Genomic DNA, 20282 nt, shown 5'->3' with positions numbered 1-20282 from the left:
AATCAATTTGAAGTTATATTGGCCCCAAGAACCTCAATAAAGGGATAAGTAGTTGTTAAATTCATCGTATACTTCCAAGCAGACCCAATCAAAGTCCTAATGGAGTATCCGCTCAAAATCATTATCAACAAGTCTGATCTTTAGGCCAAATGGTAAAATAGGCTATTGAACTACTCAATCAGTTCAAAGTTACATTGGCCCCAAGAACCTCAATAAAGGGATAAGTAGTTGTTAAGTTCATCGTATACTTCCAAGCACACCCAATTGAAGTCCTAATGGAGTATCCGCTCAAGATCATTATTAACAAGTTCGATATTTAGGTCAAATGGTAAAGTGGGCTATCGAACTACTCAATCAGTTCAAAGTTATGTTAGCCTCAAGAACCTCAATAAAGGGATAAGTAATTATTAAGTTCATCGTAAACTTCCTAACAAAATGTCTCGACTCTTCAACAGAAGAAACAACAACAGAACTATCTCGAGATAGAGAAGAAATAACTCCAAAACCTTAGTCTTCCAAGATTTGGTGAAAACTTTTAGTGGATGGATTGTCTGACGATAAAGGCTTAAAGGAAGTAATAGTATTAATTATCTCAGAGACTATCAAGTTAGAAAAAATAATTTGTTTTGCATTCAAATTCTCCAACAACAAAGTAGAATACAAAACTATCATCTTAGGGTTAGAGTTGGCTTCCCAGCCAAACATCCCCAAGTTGTGAGTCTAGTTGTCAAACATATCAATAGGATTTATAAAACCAAATATGAATGAATGATATCGTATCTGAACCTAGTTCGAAGATGGATGAGGAAGATTGGGCATGTAGAAGACTTCCAAATACCTAGATTGGAAAACCAACATGTGGATGTTTTGGTATGTGTGACATCTATGCTGGAGACTATTTTCTTAAGGGATAACTATGTCCATTACTAAGAGATTCCAAGCATCGTGCAAAAGGAAGTGACAACAGTAGACCCACATCAAGTAGTAAACCCGAGTTGGATGGATCTTTTTAAAGCCAACCTTATGGATGTAGCTTTACCAAAGAATAAAGTAAAAAAAAATAAAAAGGATAAATAATTAGGGTCTAGAAAGTGGTTTCTAGAGTTCTTATTGCATGAACTTTACAAATGAATTGCATACTAAATCCCCTCATTAATCATAATGTATTGTTAGTCCATATTTAACATTGATTTCCATTAAATAATGCATACTAGAATTAATTATTTTAAATTTTGTGTAACAGAAAAAGTTCGTAAATTTTCGAAAATAATTTAGAAGATTTGAAGCACTCATCGCGATTAAGGACCCGGGAACAGTTAACTGACCAAGACCTAAGTCATGTGGGTCTAGGTTGACCGTGACACCCAGGTTGACTAGGGCGGCTCGGTCAAGATAGTTAGTCAAACCTCATAATTTGTGCTAAAGATTGGTAGTTGAATACTATTCGTAGTAAATTAGGGTTTTCGATTTATTGTAATTACGAAAAGTTTTCGAAACCCAAAAAACCATAATTCTCTTAGAAACCCTAATCTAGTTTCTATAAATAAAAGACCAGACCAAAGTTAGAAATAATCTAGAGATTAGAATAATAGTAGTTTTCTTTTCTGTTTTTGTTCTTAGCTTTTATTTAGAAGATGGAGTTGTAATCAAAGAACCTTTGCCGATTTCAAAATTCAAGAAGCAATAAAATATTCATCTTTCTCTCATCTATTTTTTCTCTTTCATATTTGTTTATCTTATTTTATTTTATCATTTTTGTAATGATTATCGACTAACTTCTCCGTTAGATCTGTTAAGGAAGTCGAAGCAAGCTTTTATCAATCATTTTTACTATTCTCATGATAATGCGTAATCGTTTTATTGTGATAGTTTTAAGTAGATATTATTAGATTTAATATTGATTGTTTCTCAGTTTTGATGGTTTATTCTTTGATAAGTTCAAGATAAACCATGCTTCACAGAGAACACTTAATATTTATCCCATAATTTTGGCTTAATAAATTAATCACATACTTTCAATTTCTTTTCTAATATAATTGTTTAATTTTTCGATCCACAAACATTAGCTTTGTTTAGTGGATCGAGATAAATAGAGGACCATAAATCATTGCTAAAACTCGTGAAGGTGAATCCGACTAATCTACACTTCTTCATAGTATTTTAAGGCTTTGCTTATAATATTTTATTTTAGATAATTTCTCTCAAAAACTGTTTTTAGTCATTTGCATGACTTGGATTGAATTTAAAGTGAAAAGATTACTGGATTAACGTTGTCTCTGTGGATCGATCCTTACTTGTCAAGGTAGTTTTGTTTTTTTATTTTATTATAATCTACAAGTTGAACAATAAAGCATAAAGCAAGTCACTACTAGTTGATCAATGGAGACTTGTATAGAAGATCATTCTGAGGACCTTGCCTATTAGGACTTAAAACGAGTCAGGTTTTGGTTTGGATATGCATATAAATATATGTGAAGTGTTCAAAGGCCCTAAAGAAACCCAAACATTGTGCCAAACATTTTTTTAAATAGGGGTTAGAAGTTTTGGAATGGGTTGATTTTTTGTGATGATGATTTCTATGGTGAAGAGATCATCCACATAAAAAAATCAGCTCATTTTGAAACTTCTAACCTTAGTTTACAAGTTAAAAAATCATGGACCATCTGATTTTTGTAAACCACTTTTGATGGGGTTAGAAGTTTTGGAATATATTGATTTTTTGTGAAGATGATCTCCTCATCATAGAGATCGCCCACTTCGAAACTTCTAACCCATAAATTGAAAAAATGTTTGGCTCTCTTTAGGGCCTCCGAACACCACCTTATATATATTCAGATCCGAATTCGACTTAGATCTTACTAACTCAAATCATATATGAACCGTCTTTTATTTTCATTAGACCCATATCTAAATCCGATTTGACCGAATTAATTGATTTGGGTCGATCGGGCCAGGTTGGATAATTTCAAATTATTTCAAGAAAAATTGCTAAAGGTAGTGTGAACTCAAGACCTCTTCCTTTTTTAAGAGAGGCCTTGACCACTACACCCAATACTTGTTGCTTAATGAAAAATAATTTTAAAAATATAAAAATATAACATACAAAGTAATATATCATTCGAATATAAGGATGGATCCATATCTGACTTGAGTTAAAGGATATCAACCTATATTCGACCCATATTTTAATTCAAATATACTTGAAGGAACCAAACCTACTAAAATCATATTCGAATTTCGGATAAAATCTGACCCATTTTAGGCTATATTACCTCTGATGTCTGAAGGAGAAGAAACAAGAAAAATCTTGAAAGAAATTGAAGAAGGAGATTGCAGTAACCACTTAGGTAGATGTTCGCTTGCTCACAAATCCACCTCTCAATGGTATTACTAGCCCTTATGGCAAATGGATGCCCTATATTACGAAGGAGATGCGACCAATGCCAACTACATGCTCCAGCTATCCATCAACCTACTGAAGAGTCGCACTCATTGAAGAATCCATGGCCCTTTTAATGGGGCCTAGACATGGTCGTACCTCTACACATTGCTCCTAGACAAAAATAATTTATGTTGGCAACAATAGACTATTTCACAAAAATGGTCATGGTCGATTTGATGAAAGCCTATGACATTGTGGACTGGGAAGCAATCAAAGTTGTTTGCAACTTTTTTGGCTTCTTGCAGGAAAATTTTCTAGTGCTCTGTCCAACTCACACTGCACAAAAATTTCCAAATGAAAGATCAAAGTCTAATAAGAACCTTAGGACAAACAGTTCTTCTACAACTCTAATGTACTATCTTGTTCTTTTAAATCTTTTTAACTTTGTATGGTTTCTTGTAGTTTAAACTAACTTGGCCAAATTCTTATTCACAACCATATTGGAGCTTTGCCTCTTGTTTAGATTGACTTGTAGAAAATGACTGTTTTTCCAGTATCTTTTAGTATTTCAATTCTGGGTGCTTTAAATGCTAGTAATAGGACTTTCAAATCATTCATCCATGATTCAATATTCAATAACCATTTGAGCTGCAACACATAGACTGACAAAGGGGTCATTCGTCCTCAAATCCTTCGAGAACCCAAGATGGCTTCTTGGAACACTCTCAATTCCCACTTGGAAGTAGAGTTCCATGGAAGCTCTACATCCTGAAAGATGATGAAGATCTACGAGGCGATATGTTGGCTATGCATATTCAGACATTAATGGCATGATTTCTATCTCATTATCCTAAGTCTTTTGTTTTATATGGCTGCTAGTGTTTCACAACACAGTCTTCGTGTCAGTACAAAACTATAAATCCATAATCATCCCGAGCTCACAAATTACGGTTTGCAATACATCCTGACTTGATAGGTCAGGCCTACGCTACACATTTTGAAATTTTAAGAACCTGAATTGACCTAGGCATATTGACCAGGATTTTTTGTATGATTTTAATACTTCTTATCCTTTAGGGTCATATTTCGATTCTTAAACCGTAAAACTAGGTGATGACTCCCAAAAAAATAAAAGTGAATCCGCACCTACAGATCGAAGGCATTTTTAGGTTGCACTCTCACTGTTAACATCGTTTAGAATCACTGATTTTGGTGTTCTACTCAACTAGTTGTAATCGTCATTAATTATTCTTACTTCTTTATTATTAAATAGTTTTCTTGTTGATTCAAGAAACTTTACCATTACTTATAGTTTGCCCTTTGCCAACAAGGGAAAAAAAAACAGAGGTACCTACCATGATTTTCTGGTTTATAACATACAAATTGGCAACTTAATAATCTATTTAAAAATAAATCATATTTTTATCTTTTAAAATAATTAATATAAGCCCCACTCCATTGGTACGTTTTTTTTCATAGTATAATTATAAAATGGCATTGTATAGGGTGCACATTGGATCGGGGTCAAATCGAGAACCGAACCAAGCTTGGTTGGTTTGGTTTGGTTTGATTTTGATAGACATCGATTCAATTCTAGGTTGAAAATTTGCAGAACCGATTGATTCGATTCAGTTCTCGATTCAGGGTGTTCTAGAATGAACCAAAGTTTATGTATTATATTAAATAATAAATATAATATATTTTGGACCAAAAGCCCTTGATTTATGGGATTACAGCTTGCACAGCTAGCTGTATATCACAATTGTAACCTTATAGGTTTCTAATATACCTACCTAAATATGATTGTAGCCTTGTAAATTTCTAATATAACTATGTAAATACATTTTGATCCAAAATCCATTGATTTATGGGATAACAGCTTGCACAATTGTAGCCTTCTAGTTTTCTAATATACCTTACCCAAATATGATTGTAGTCTTGTAGGTACATAATAAGGTTATCTAAATATATTTTGATGTAGCCTTGTAGATTCCTAATATAGCTACCTAAACATGATTAGTTAGTTACAGGTGGCATGCGTAAATCACAATTGTATATATCTTCAAAATTGAGACTCAGGAATCGAACCAAAGATAGCTTGGATTGATTCGGTTTTAGGAGGTATTTGATTCGATTTTAATTCAGAATTTGTAGAACCGACCAAGTTCGATTCGATTCCAATATTCCCTCCAACCGGAACTGTGTGCACCCCTCCCTAGTATTCCAATTTTTTTTTTCACTCATGTTCGTAATAACACAAATAAAAATATAAGAATATGAAGAAATCATATTTTCTAATACCTTTATAAAAAAGAATATTAGTTATAGAGTTTATGAATAGTTAAAAAGTAAAACAATTTATATTTTGACGGTGTTTGACATTTTGTGTCCAATATCATTGGTCAATGTATTATCCTTTTGTAATTAGTTGGAAAGATGGGGTATTGCCAAGGGAGATCTTGTAAAAATGTTGGAAAAATGAGGTTTGAAGGAAGTTGTTTCACTTTTAAGAGCGAAAATTTGTAAATATTACTTCAATATTGGGTCGACACGATAAAAGACTACTAGTTTTACCTCCCTGCAAAATAAAAAAATCAGGTTTAAAGGGGCGTTAAACTATAAATTGGTACCCTACACCTTTTGATTTGTAAACATGGTTTTAAAACTAGGTTTTGCGTCTCGTCTCGTCCATGCCTCATCTCAGACGAGTTTTGCAATACATTTGAGGCGTCTCGTCCAAAAATTTCAAAAATGAACGTGAGATATTCAATCTCGTTCTAAAAATTAATTGGTGTGTCCATCTCGCTCATGCCTGATACCGAGACGACTCAGACAATACGTCTCGATCTTGGACGATTTTTTGTAATCATGTCTGTGAATCACTGCGGAGAAAACCACATCACGAATTCATGGTTTCAAAATTCGTTTAACATCTCATTTCATTCATGGATGAGATCGAATTGTCTCATACGAGTAACTTCGTCTAAGAAGAAATAAACCTTTTAAGTCAATTTACAATTATTTATTCATATATTTTTTTTTATTATAAATTAAATTAGATTAAAATATGTTTATTTGTAGAATTATATTTTATTTAAATAATTATTTTAAAAAAAATAAACAATTACACAAAATGCTTGTTGACTCGGGCGAGGTTTACTCACTCGGACGTATTTTCAAAATATCGTATGAGTCGTCTCGTTTTTCTCTCGACATTCTGCAAACATGAGATGCCATGTCTATCTGTCTCCCTAAGCCACCAAGATGAGTCGGGCGGACAAAATTTAAAACCATTGACGATACCTTCGTTTCGATTTCTAGGGTTTTGTTCTTCTGCGATTTTTGCTCGAGACTGAGAGAATGGATGGTCTACCAGATGAAATCTGGAGAAGAATTTTAGAAATGGGAGTCGAGAAATCGAAATTGAGCTACAAAGATCTCTGCTGCGTCTCAATTTCTTCCACAAGCCTTAAACGATTATCCAACGAAGATACCCTTTGGTCCTACTTGCTAACCTTAGATTTTCCCGAATCTTCCAATCGACAACAATCCTCATCGCAACCTCTTCAATCTCCCTATAAAACCCTCTACAAGTTGAAGTTCGAAAGAGATAGAGATCGTAAACTTGCTGCACATCGACGTGCTGTCCTTAGAATCGAGAGTCAAATCGCTGTTCATTCTGCAAATGTACAAGGGTTACGGCGTAGATTGATGGAGGAGAAGGAGAGAATGAAGGCGACTTCAGAAGAATTATCTAATTTAGAGAAGATCAGGTAATAAATTTCATCCCTTTTTTTTTTTTTGGTCAAATAGAGTTTCTGCCCTTTGGGATTTTTTATTTTTATTTTAAAACCCTAAGATTTCTGGGGCTAATTGGAGTTCATTCTTATGTAGAACAAGTCATTCAACATAGTTAGAAACTTTGAGCCAATTAGTTTCTTGTTTTTCTTTGAGACCCCTTCAATGATCTCCAATACCTTATACAAGGTGAAGAATTGCATGCTTGAATAGTGACATTTGAAATAAAGGAATTGTATGACTTGTATGATTGGAAAACTATTAGTCACTAATCCAATGTTAAATTATAAATAGGTGCTCATATTTAAGAGGAGATCCCTAGCATGGTCACAAAATTCTCCGAATTTTTCAAAAAATTGGTAAAATTCTCTGAATTATGGGTTAGCCGATTAAATCAATGAATTGATGAATTAATCAATGGTTCCTCAATTAATCGTTGAACATGATAATGTTTTTCTTGTTCACCTTCAAACTCTTATTTTTTTCAACATTCGAACATCAAGAAAAAGATAAGGGTTAGTAAAAAACCAGAAACATATTTTGTATAGTCTCTAAAATTTTACCTTTTTTAACAAAACTTTCCCGAATTGAACCCCCACCAATAATTATCAAATCCCAACTTTGTTAGTTGTATATTATCTGCAGTTGATGTATGTTGATTGATTAATTTAGAGACAAGTTAAATTCAAATTAGAACTATAGAGGGATTCCAAGGATTTTAGGATGAGAGTTTAAAAAAACTTTTCGAAAAAAAAGGTGGAAGAAAATGTTTAGGACCAAGATATAATGTATGCACTTTTGGGATATAGACCACTCATGCTAGTTACAACTGCTAACCCACTTACTTATCGCGGCAGGGGGGGAGTTATACACTTATATATTTTATATAAGTAGGACCAAGAAGAAATACTTGGTGCACAAGATTGGGTCTTACGTTGTATCACAAACATTAAAGTTTTAGTACCGAGGGTTTGCCATGAGATGTGAGAAGGCATATTGCATGTCAATTTTTTTTGGATATGTTGCGTTAATAGATGTTTTTTTTTTTTTTTTTGTGATACTACAATCTTTTATAGTTCTTGTGAATGATTCTCTTGCATAGTTCTTTTTTGGAAGCTTAAGGGTCTTCATCAAGAAGATCTATCATCACCATTTCTCTTTATCATGTTGGTGGATCTTTGAATAGATTCATCCAAAGAGTGGGAAAAGAGGAGTAATTGAAGATCTAATGGTGATTGCCGACCGTGCTTTCTCTTCTTCTATTTAATAATGGTTTTACTTTCTTAAAGGTCATCCACGAGCAATTGAGAGATGTAAACTTTGGTGTTTTTAAACGGTATTCTATTTACACAAGTCCATGCTTGGTACACTACAAATCATTTGCATTGCAAATAGTTTGTGATGGATGATTACTATTGCTTGGTAACCATTGGGAAATGTCTTGTGAATCTTTTGTGATTTATTGATTGTTGTAATGAAAATTCTTATTGTGATTTTGCAAATGATTTGCATTGGTTTCTTGCAATGCAAATCATCTGCATTGTGTGACCAAGCACCAGTAAAATTGATTTCAGAAAATTATTTGCAGCATACCAAGCAAGGCATTAATCTTTGTACGACCGAGTTTTTTGGGTTGGTAGAGTAGAGAATACTTGATGCACTGAGGAAGGTGGAGGAAGTAATTATTTGTCAAAGAGTGGAGTGACCTCAAGATTGTACCTCATATTGCACATCCTTACGTGAAAGTGTGTAGGAACCATAGATGCTTTTCATCGAGATACGAGTGAAAAAGCATCTATGGTTCCTACACACTTTCACGTAAGGATGTGCGATATGAGGTACAATCTAGAGGTCACTTCAGCATTATTCTTTGTCAAATTCTCATAAGTTTAATAATATGGCCACCTTTGTTATTTAACTATGAACCCATTAGTTCGTAAAATAGTCTCTATTAGGTATTTGGGTAGAACATATTTATTTATTTTTTCATTCTCACTAATGATCTCTCTTATTGCACTGGTTCTTCCAGGACAACGTCGGTAGCCTTGAATGTATGGCAGCCAGGGATTGTTCGGGATAGGCAAAGACAACTAGTTGAGCAATGTATTGTACCTATTGTCTCTCGTGTCACTTCTGTACAACTTGAACTTAGGCTTTGCAAGAAACAAATTGAGGTGTTTGATAAGGCTTATGTAAGTATCTAGCTTGTATGGACTTGCTAAAATTTCTTCACCTTAGCAGAGGTTGGTGTGGTAGACCTTTCATTACAGTTATGGTTTTTTGCTCCATGACAGAGAAATGAGAAAAAGAGGCTTGATGGAACAAGGGAAAAATTACGATTGATGAAGTACCACCCTTTACGAGATAATCAATTGGTGGGGTCATGCGTCAATCAGTGTAACATTCAGCGGAAGAAGTTGAAGCAATGCAGTGAAGGTAAGACTTTTTTAACCTTATATATGTTGGCCCTTATTCAGTTGTCTATCCTACCATTTTGTAGTACAGTTGATGCTCCTTATATTCAGTATTTGTCTTTATGTTCTCATGTTTAATTTAGAGAGCTGCTATTGGCACCCCAACTTTTACTTATTGCACTCCAAATTCTTATTTTATTTATCACACCCAATTAAAGATTAAAACACACAATTCAAACATTACGAAGGTTTGGCGCAGATTACTATTCTCAACTTTACAAAACATTATGACACTAGTTCAAACAATTTTAGTAGTTGTTTACCATCATTATTAGGTTCATATAAAATCTAAAACCCAAAAAATAGAAATCTGGCAACAAAAAAAAAAATGAGAGCTTTTGTTGGCACCCCAACTTTTACTTATTCTCAGTCATTTACTTTATTTTTAATTGGGGTGTAATAAGTAAAAAAGTTGGGGTGCCAATTGCAGCTCTCTTAATTTAGGGTTGGAATAGGCATAGAGTTGGTGTGTTATTCAAATCTTATTTTCAATAAAAAAATTTTGATATTATCTTATTTAAATGGTGGTTGTAGTTTTTGTTGTGTTTTTTTTTTTCCTGCAATCACACATGATGTTATCTTGATAGAGAACTTCTAGATGATCCTCCTCTTTTATTTTCTTTAAATAAATGCCATCAACTGTTACGGCAAAAGTGAAAGGAAAAAAAATTAATGGTTCTTCAGAATAATTTTTCTAAACCATACTGGACTCGCATACTTGCCTTGCAATGTGTTGGTGACAATTGAGATCTCCAAAGTAAAATTATGGAACCGCTTCTTTGTTTAGTTAAACTTGCCTTTGTGATAAGGAACACTCTTTTAAATCTTGGAAAGCGAATTATTTTCAGAAATTCAAAGCTCATCCCAGCCTTCAAAATAAAAAAAACTAACTTGTGACTCAATTCTTTTGAATTATATTATCTATATAAGTAGTCTTTTGTGATATTCTTTCATTGGCATTTTGAAAGGAAGGGGTGTTAAACTTGTCTTTTTATTATTTTATGTTGGATTTATCTGCCAAAGTAATATTCGATCGTACATACAGTGAAGAAGGAACCATTTTAAACAACTGAGAAATGTGGCTATCTAGCGGTTGAAGGAATCATCATCAGACCCCCAAATCGATTGTCAACTGATGGCGCTGAAAGGATTTGCAATGTAGTTTATAAACATGCATCATCATCAACAGTAAGCTTTGGTATGAATGTAAATTATTCCTAGTTAAATTAAATGTGTAGTAGAGATCAAAAGCTTTATTTATAAGTGTGGGGTCAGTTAAACAAACCCGGTTCCTCCATTAAATTTGGTTTGAAGTCATGCCCCCTTCTTTTAATATTGAATGCTTGAAAAAGAGATAAATTCAAGATAACCCATATTCATGTGTAAATCACAGAAGAATTGGCACACATTTGGCTGACAGTTAGCAAAAGTTGGTGTGGAAATTGAAGTTATCTTTATTTTATTTTTCCCTTATTCATGGGCGGAGCATGGTGTGTGTGTGTGTGTGTGTGTGTGTGTGTGTGTGGAATGGGGGCATGCTCCATTTGCCCTCATTCCCTCACCTCCCTTCAATATTTGTCCCCCACTTGACTATGCCTTCTCTTGTAGACTAATCGAAAATGACCAAAATATCATTTTCTTCTTCAATTTACAACCAAAAATTTCAAAATTTATCTTCCAACTCTTCAAGTGCACCATTAACTAAAGTTTTTCCCCACTACAAGAAAATTCTGGCTCCACCTCAAATACCTCTTCAATCTCCCTATAAGCTTGGTGGAGTCTTTTTTTTTTTTTTTTTTTTTGGTGTGTGTGTGGTAAGAAGGGTAGCTGGGCCAGCTTGCGCACACTAATTATTACCTCCTCCCCCAGCGAGGCTTTCAAAGCAGGGTGTTTAACCTTGCGGTCCGTGACCACCAAATATTAGTAACTAGTGGGAATCAAACTTGAGACCACAAGGGGAGCAAGCCCCTTGACTCCGAATGCCACTCAGCCACCCATTTGGTGGTGTTTTTTTTTTTTTTTAATCTTATAATAACCATCAAATGAATATTTACATGCTTTTTAGAATAAAAATACTTATTAGATAATGGTTTATACTTTATACACACCTATATAGTTCTTATATATAATTTTTAACATTACAATTCGATAAACTAATTTTCTCTTCTTACCCTAGGAACCCAAATTTGAACCTACGTGTGTATACATATTAAAATTTTCATAATATTCTGGTACAAACATACTTTGATCAGATCACAAAAATAATAAAAGATGAGGAAAAATCAAAAATTGATCTTGTTCGAGGGAGATTGGATTTCCTAAACCATCAATTCAGAATGGTGAATCTCCAATCCAATTAAGGATTAAATATATTTTTTCTGCATATTTTCTTTAAGATCAAAATGAATTTAAATACAAGAGAAAATAAAACTACCCATTTTCCTATTCTTAAACTAATTACCCACTCATACTCATTCAAAGAACTATCCCATAACATACTCACGTACTTGGATTATGATCACGTATAATAGAAGCACCGTAAACTATCCTATTCCCTTTTCTCCCATATAAGCAGATAACATATTCATATTCAAATGTTTAGAAATCTCCCTTATATTTTGAAGATTTTTTTATTTTTATATCTTATTTTTTGAAATCTCCGTCAGTACCCTTCATCTTTGAACACAGAGCTCTCCAATGGTAAATTACAATTTTTACTCAAATCATTTTTAAAATTTTCTATTTTATCCTAAAAACAAATTTCTTTCAATCACCACCACCCATAGGCCACTTATGTGTATCTGTCCTTGATCCACTTGAAGTTCTTCCTGAAGGACCCTTTCATCTTTCCCCTCAACACCATAAACGTTGTAGCTAGCAACCCTTTTCTTCCTCTGCAAGTCAAGATCATTAGAACTCCAACCTTCTAAAAAGAAGACCCACCACCTTTACCTTTCTTTAACTTCATCTCTGTATTACCCATTTGGGTTTGTGATACAGCAGAAGTATGAGAAGTATTGTAAGATCTAAAATCATGAGATTTGATAACAATTAACAATCAGTGAATGTATACTAATAAAACCTTTATATGTGAAGAGAGAATAATGAAGATATTATCACGCCATATTGATATATAAAAATATAGGTTAATCTGTGTTTTTAACCCTCTTTGCAGAAAGTACTTTTGATTTATTTAATTCGAATAAAGAATAAATCGCGAATAATTCGAAAAGGTTCAAAAAGTCTAGAATTTTAATAGGAAGTAAATTGGACGGAATTTTAATCGTTTTGTGTATCATTCAAAAAATTCGGATATAATTCGCGAATTATTCGAAGAATTACTAACCATGTCCCGATACGGAAAAATCTCAAATACAGATATTATACAAAAGACTTGACAAGAATAACAAGCCCCCAAACAAAATTCAATCCATAACAAGACATCAACCAATAATTTTTTTCTTGGACAACCTTAATAATTTACATTATAGGTGCAAAATCAAATAATTAAACCATGCCCCTTGTACCACAGAGAAGAATGCCTCCAGAACCTATTCTGTTCTTAAGAATCACCCTATCAAACAGCAATCTTTCAGCCTGGATTTGCAACTCATACTCGTTGCCGTCATAGTAGTTTGATCTCATAACCTTATGGTCCTTTCCATCTTTCGGATTTTTTTTCTCGAATATCTTTATATAATTCCTTATGTCGTGTTGAATGCCAACAGTTTCAGTCGGTTCATGAGCAAAGGAGAAATGAAAACCCAAGTTCCTTCTTGTATCAATACATGTCAAGTTGTCCTGATCTTTAATGGGTTGCTTCCCATTGCTATTGGTTCCTAAATCAGAAGTCTCGTGGCTAAGCATACTTTGACCTTGATTATCTGATTCCTGCAAATATATTTATCAATATAAGTAGTACTCATCATTTTCGACTATTTAAAAAGGGATTAATATATTAATTTAATACACATTAAAATTTGGTAAATAAAATTATGTAATAAGTTGTAAACAATGGTAATTTGATTTCTAACAAATAAATTATTTCCTCATGTACATTTTTTGAAACCAATATTTACAAGGACAAGAAAATGCAATACTTGATCAATTTCTTTCAAGAAACAGTCTCGACCAAAACATTCTGAGATATTCAATGTTTGTTTTGGACACGGCCGAAACCGGAATGTCCCAACGAAACATTCAGAAATGGCACAAAATTTTTGAACCATGGTTACGACTTACGAGTTCTAGTATGCATGGTTTCAAAACTTGTTTTGACGTCTTGTCTCGTTCATGGACGAGACCAAGTTGTCTTGGACAAGTCAACTCGTCTCGGATGGGATAAATCATGACTTTTTTTACAATTATTTATTCATACATATTTATATAAAAATAGTTATAATTTTTTTTTATAAAATAATGTAGATTATAAGATGTTTAATCATTAAGTCATATTTTATTTAGATAATAAATATTTGAATTTTAAAAAAAAATTATTTTAATTAAAATATAAAAAAATCTCGGTTGACTGTGACGAGTTTAACTGACTCGGCTAAGATTCTCAAAATATCATCCGAGTCATCTCGTTTGTCTCGTGAGATTTTGCACATTTAAGATGCCTTGTCCATCCGTCTTGTCCATGGATGATACCCGAGTCATCTCGGTCTCAGCCAAGATTTAAAACCATGCAAGTATGTTTAGATTGGTGAAATTACTTGGCTACTCAGAATGATTTAGAAAATATGAATAAATAATAGAAGATCACGATGTGTGAGATGGGATGGACCTTATTATCGTTGAGGTAACTGCTGATGCCGTACTTGGCAGAGGTACTTGAACTTGCAGATGGGATAAATATACCGTCACCTACCAGGGGATCAATTGCAGCTAAACTCTGTGGTGGATCTTCTTGTGATGATAAATCAGAACTATCAAAAGTAGATATCGATACACATTCATCAAAATAATTCATGGCTTCTTCTGTCAGACGCTTGGACATCTTCCATCTCTCAATGCTATTCTATTGTCATGGTTCCGTGGAATCATTTTGAATTCAATAAAAAAGAAAAAAATCAGGTCAAGGTGACAACTTACTAAAGGGAAAATAATGAACAGTTTGTATCTTCTATGCCAGCCACGTAGGAAACTTCTCGGCATCTCATTGATTGGCATAGAAAGCTTCCACTAGTAAAAAAAATGTACAATCACATTGACACGTACTTTTCTCCTTGGACGTGTTTTTGGTGTTTGAAAATTCTTTGGTTCGGGAAGTATCTCCTTCAAGATTCTATTGAGTTCTTGTCCACGGTGCTCCTCAACAGCCAGGTCTGCCCGAAGTTTCCTGGCCCGTTCCTGCGACTGCAAGTTTGATGCACAATTAATGCATTTTGCGGATTCTTATTATGAAGAAAGCCACAAAGAGAACCAAGACAGCTAAATATCCTAAATAGAAAACTTATCAAACATAACAAACACAGCGAAAAGCAGAAGACAATACCCCTATGAAGCCTCACAAAACAAATGATCCCACCTAAACAACTAGTCCCCAAAGAGAACACCTTTAAATTTCTTGAAGGCTTTACACCAAAAGGAGAGATGTTGTCTTGGGTTGAATTCTTAAAGAGGTAAAAATGGAGTTACTTTGAAGATTTCTCTACCCCAATAGAGGACATTATGCCATCTATAAGGTCTTCTAATTTTCATGGCATTCTTTCAAGGACCTCTAGAACCAAAAGCAATGAGAAATCCCAAAAGGGCGAAAAGATTTGGAGATTCGCTACTCCATTCCTCACATCATCTTTGATCTTTGACTCATTGTATTGACTTCTCTCATACTATAAGAAATCCTGGTGAGATAGGTGATCCAATACTAACTTATACAGTTTCTACTTCATCATTTTCATCATCATCTATATCTCATACCAAATACAGATAAAAAAGAAATCTATTTCTCCATTCAACTCTCTTTATCTGAAATAGCTTAAACTGCATGACCCATAGGAATTTTAATTATAATTTTGTGGTGATCCGTCAGTTCAAAAAAAAAACTAGTACAAAACCTGAGTCAGCTTTGAGGCATATTCCCTTCTGATTTCAGAAACTAACTCAATTGCATCAGGGTTCACCAATTCAGGAGGGATATCAGCAACATTGGTCGTGGCAATAGTAGAGAGGTTCTTCCTTTGGATGACCTGACATCAAAAGTTAACAGAAAAAAAGTGAGAACAAACTCAAGAAAATGACCCAAACACAAGCAATTAAAGGGACAACTGGTAATTAATTTAACCAAAAATGGAGTTTTAAAAACCTACCATTTATATTTTGAATCCTACAAATACAATGAGTCCTATACTACCATAATGTTCCCTTTTTTTCAAGAATTAAATGTATACAAGATAGTTCTATTCACGCCACATACTAGGAAGCAAATCGGCTAAATTGTTTGCACTTCTCAAAAAGATTAAAAATGTGCATTTATTTTCAGACAAAAGTAGCTTTTGCAAATCTTTCCTCCACAATTCTTGAAATAAAATATAATTTCACCGATTTTAAGTGCTCAATATCAATTGACCACTCATTGAGTACCATCACACTTGAGGCATGTAAAGAGATAAGTTGAATTTTACTCTATTTACTTACAAAAGGATAAATTTCAGATGTAAAAACTCTCATTATTCTCAGAGATACAAATCAATTCTGATCACTAACTAATGGTATATCTATCTCTATAACATGAGGTGAATATTTCTTAATCCCTCAAACTTAACAAGAGATTTTGCCATACCATATCTCAGATATCATTTTTGCCTTCGAACGTGAACCATGATCTGAAGCCATGGGATGATCTCAACTAAAGAACTTGCCCGTGCAACCCCGTCTAATTTGTAATCAACTTTTTTTAATTTTACTTGGTTGAGAAAAGAGTTCTTTTATTGTCTGATTTCTTGCCTTATGATAGTCGTCTCTTTATTTAGTCAGTTAAGGTTCTCAAGCTTTCTCAGACAAATGCATTTCTTTTGGGCATTTCTCATTAGTTGCAATCAAGGCTCTTCTCAGTTATAACAAACATGCCAATAGACAACCACAAACAACGAAATTAATTCAAACTATAAATATGAACAAAATGAAAGCTTTCTATCCTTCTAAACCATACTAAATCGTAAAAGGCCCCCCCAAAAAAAAAAAGAGTAAGTATAAAAGACCGAACTAACTTACATTTTCGAGATCATTTTGGATCTCAGAAATAGCACGCCTTACTTCAGATCGAACTGTTTCATATATGCCACCAGTTCTAGCATCGTCTACTGGGTGATTTCTCTGACAAAACAAACGATTTGATTACAAAGTTCTTTTTTCTGACAAATAAAATTTTATTAAACAGAAGGCGAGGTCAAGCAAGAACCAACCTCAAAGTAAAAGCGCAATCAATACTAGGATATCAAATCCAAGACCATCATAAAACAAATTATTTAAGTCCTAAATGTAATGTTTCTATATCAAAATTCAATAATCAGAACAAAATAAGCACCTTCATCTGTTCGGAAACAGCTTTGATCGTCTTCTCTTCAACTTCAGAGAAAGAACTTGTAGAGATCCCATCTTCCCAGTTGGCAGTTTGCACACAAGACTAAAAAAAACTCATTTTAAGAACAACCATTCACACAACATCACTCAATTTTAACACATAAGGAGCTAACCACAAGCGAAAAAGGAATCATGGGTTTGTTTTGAACTCACAGTGAAACCATCAGAAGGATCAGAAAATGGGTGCTGACTTGACCATGTTTGCAAAGTCCTTGTCTGACTTAGTGGTTCAGAATCACTTGTTATTACATTAACATTCTTCTTCACATTGTAGTTTGAATTTCCCTTATTTGTATTTCTTAAACTTGAAGATGAACTATATTTTTGTTCATTTTCACTCTGTAAATCCAACAATTTGAACAAATAATCAAATAAACAAAAATAAATAAATAAACGCATTGATATAGAACCCATTGATATAGATATTAACACACTACTATTAAATATAAAAATTGAATCAAATTCTTCCATGGAAACACAGAAATTCAAACCTCAGAGTTCTCATGAGGTGCCCTTGACACTGATCTTCGACGTCGTCCCGTGTCTACTCTCGACAAACTTCGACCAATTCCATTTCGAGTACCCATTAACTGATTTCCACAAGTGGGGGTTCTCGAAACCGATCGACCTCTTCTCTCATCAGAAACACTATTTCCCACCAATTTCGAAGGCAATTCATCGACTCTACATGTAATTTTATCAATTTTGACACTTGAAACCAAATTTTCTGATTCAACTACATCTGGAGGAGATGAACTTGTGCTAAAGAACAGAGGATTATCTCTTTTATTCAAAAAATCATCTACGCTGCTCCTCGATATGGCGCTAACACTTCTCGATCTTCGATGAGGGATTTTCTTATTCAAATCCTCTAAATTACTTTGCTTTGAAGAAGATGCGAAAGTAGAAGTATTATTTCCCAAATGTCCTCTTTTAGAAGTCGACCTGAAAGCCGAAACTGCCATTCTTTGATCAAATCAAGCGTGGAGAACAAAACCCAACATCCAAAATCCTCTCAGATCTTCAAAATCTAAGAAAGATACCAAATTTTCAATTTTCCAAAATTCCTTCTCTTAGAAGTCAATCTGAAGCCGAAACTGCATTCTCTGGTCAAATCAAGCGAGAACAAGAAAACCCAACATCCAAAATCCTCTAAGACATTCAAGGATTCCAAAAAACAGATCAAGAATTCAAGATTGAAATCTCTCACCCATGAAGAAGATGATGAAGATGAACATACATTGGGAACTCCGTAAACAAACAAATCCACAGTTACACACCCTTTCGATTAAAACAAAAACACAATGGAGGAAAGACTGTAGCTGTCAAGTACTGATGGAGACCGAATTCGCATTTTAATCGATTGGGCAAAAGAAAGAAACAAAAACTCAAAAAGAGCAAAATAGTTCATTTGGATATTTCCAACATTGCTTTATAGAGTAGAGGAATTTTGGGGGTTCAATCACTGACCCGTGGCACCTACCGCATGAACTGGAATGGGTCAACTCCCAGGCCTGAATATCCGATCCATCCGTGGGTTTGGATAGTCCCGGATCCGCTTTTAACTCAGGTTTATGGGTGCCAACAGGTCAGTTTGGGTCGGGTGTTGGGTGTTGATAACAATCGAAAGGCTAGAACTATAGCCTTACCATGGCCGTGACACAACGTTGAAAGTAACTCCAGAAGAAAGTAATTTTGGGAGAAAGTAATTTTTACAAAATAAAAAATAGTTTTCTTTTATTTTTTTTAATTTTAAAGTCATTTTCTAGCATGAATAAAAATAAGTTACTTTACCCATTAAGGCTTAGTTAAGATGGTAAGATACCACTGGATTTGTTTTTTAAGTCATGAGTTCGAATTTTTGTATGTTTCTCTATGTAAAATGACTACTTACCTATTGTTACATGTGACGGGGTGGGATGGTGTGTGCGGCCCGATCCAGATAGACTAGTCTCACCTAACATGACGGTACTTTATGGGTAATTTAACAAAATTACTTTTTAAATGTCTTCAAAAAAAGAGACTTATGTGTAAAAGTTACTTTTTATCATAAAACACTTTCATCTAAGGGTGGAACATGTGAATCCAACTAGAAAACAATATGAAATTAGTGGGATTGGATTGAATCTTATCGTATTCAAATTGTAATCATGTTGATTCGTCTATTCTAGTTATTAAACAAATTATGTTCGAGTTAGGAATCAACCTATTTTGGCCCGTGTTATTAATGTGTTGTGTCGACCCACCGACAACTTGACACTTAAATAACTCTTTTTTTTTTTAAGTTCTTATATACCTCATCTAAATCCACAGGTTATAATCGTGTTGATTCACATACAATCCAATCCGATCTTATTTAAAAGTTTATAAATAAGTTACATGTATTATAATCACATTGTGTTCATAGATTATATTTATCAACCTGAATAAGACACAACTCAACTTAATTATTAGATGGGTTACACAAGTAAATTAACCGATGAAATTGCCACTTTAAACCGAAATAGTCACTTTAAAATCTCCGAATTCATTATCGTTCACGTTTTGGTAATTAAAATGAATAGTGAGCTGGAATCGTAAATTCGTGAAAAGTTGATCACTTTTTTTTTTTAAATATCCCTAATTTATTACCTTGTTTAATTGGTAATTTTGTATTTTCGGACTATCTTATTCGTTCTTTAACATCCATAATTTTCTGCACATTCAAGTACATTCTCAGCGCAACTTTGCCCGTTATTTCAAGCCACTTTAGTATTTTTCATAAAATAATAATAACTTAATAATTATATATAAACATGCAAATAAAATAGAGTCAAACTAGCCTCACTAACTTAGTAACCTTTCATATCTTACTAAGTGTCTTTGAGTCCACATGCATTAACACATTGGCATTCTATACTACAACCTTCTAAATTTCACGAGACAACTTGTATTTAAAAAAATCACTTTTTTTTTTTTCTGAGCTTGATCCAAGGAATTGAAAATGGACGGTTGTCAAATTCCCAAATTAAAATTTGACTGGTGAGAAGTAACTTTTTTTTTTC

The 20282-nt window shown here is 33.7% G+C and overlaps 2 protein-coding genes across 4 annotated transcripts; one reads left to right on the top strand and one right to left on the bottom strand.

Moving 5' to 3' along the window:
- The first annotated feature begins 6618 nt into the window (after positions 1-6618).
- LOC147386985 (F-box family protein) lies at positions 6619-11027 on the top strand. 2 transcript variants are annotated; one of them, XM_086423785.1, is made up of 4 exons: positions 6621-7155; positions 9210-9372; positions 9475-9616; positions 10700-11027. In XM_086423785.1, exons 1-4 carry the CDS (start codon positions 6743-6745, stop codon positions 10717-10719), a joined length of 738 nt encoding a protein of 245 aa, XP_086279911.1. In that variant the 5' UTR covers positions 6621-6742; the 3' UTR covers positions 10720-11027. The 2 variants fall into 2 exon arrangements, with proteins under 2 accessions (XP_086279912.1, XP_086279911.1); XM_086423786.1 differs by lacking the exon at positions 10700-11027 and having other exon boundaries at positions 6619-7155; positions 9451-9590.
- A 1983-nt stretch (positions 11028-13010) lies between these two features.
- Positions 13011-18642, bottom strand: LOC147386984 (uncharacterized). Of its 2 annotated transcripts, none has more exons than XM_086423652.1 (8): positions 17730-18642; positions 17392-17577; positions 17183-17281; positions 16870-16971; positions 15714-15845; positions 14863-15012; positions 14441-14674; positions 13011-13545 (listed from the first exon to the last, which is right to left on the bottom strand). In XM_086423652.1, exons 1-8 carry the CDS (start codon positions 18201-18203, stop codon positions 13162-13164), a joined length of 1761 nt encoding a protein of 586 aa, XP_086279778.1. In that variant the 5' UTR covers positions 18204-18642; the 3' UTR covers positions 13011-13161. The 2 variants fall into 2 exon arrangements, with proteins under 2 accessions (XP_086279778.1, XP_086279779.1); XM_086423653.1 differs by having other exon boundaries at positions 14875-15012; positions 17730-18640.
- Between the last annotated feature and the right edge of the window lie 1640 nt (positions 18643-20282).

This window comes from Akebia trifoliata, chromosome 14 (genome assembly GCF_017979445.1).
Source record: "Akebia trifoliata isolate Shusen 1 chromosome 14, ASM1797944v1, whole genome shotgun sequence".
NCBI lineage: Eukaryota > Viridiplantae > Streptophyta > Magnoliopsida > Ranunculales > Lardizabalaceae > Akebia > Akebia trifoliata.
The sequence above is the reverse complement of the archived record's forward strand: the minus strand, read 5'-3'. Positions and strand labels throughout refer to the sequence as shown.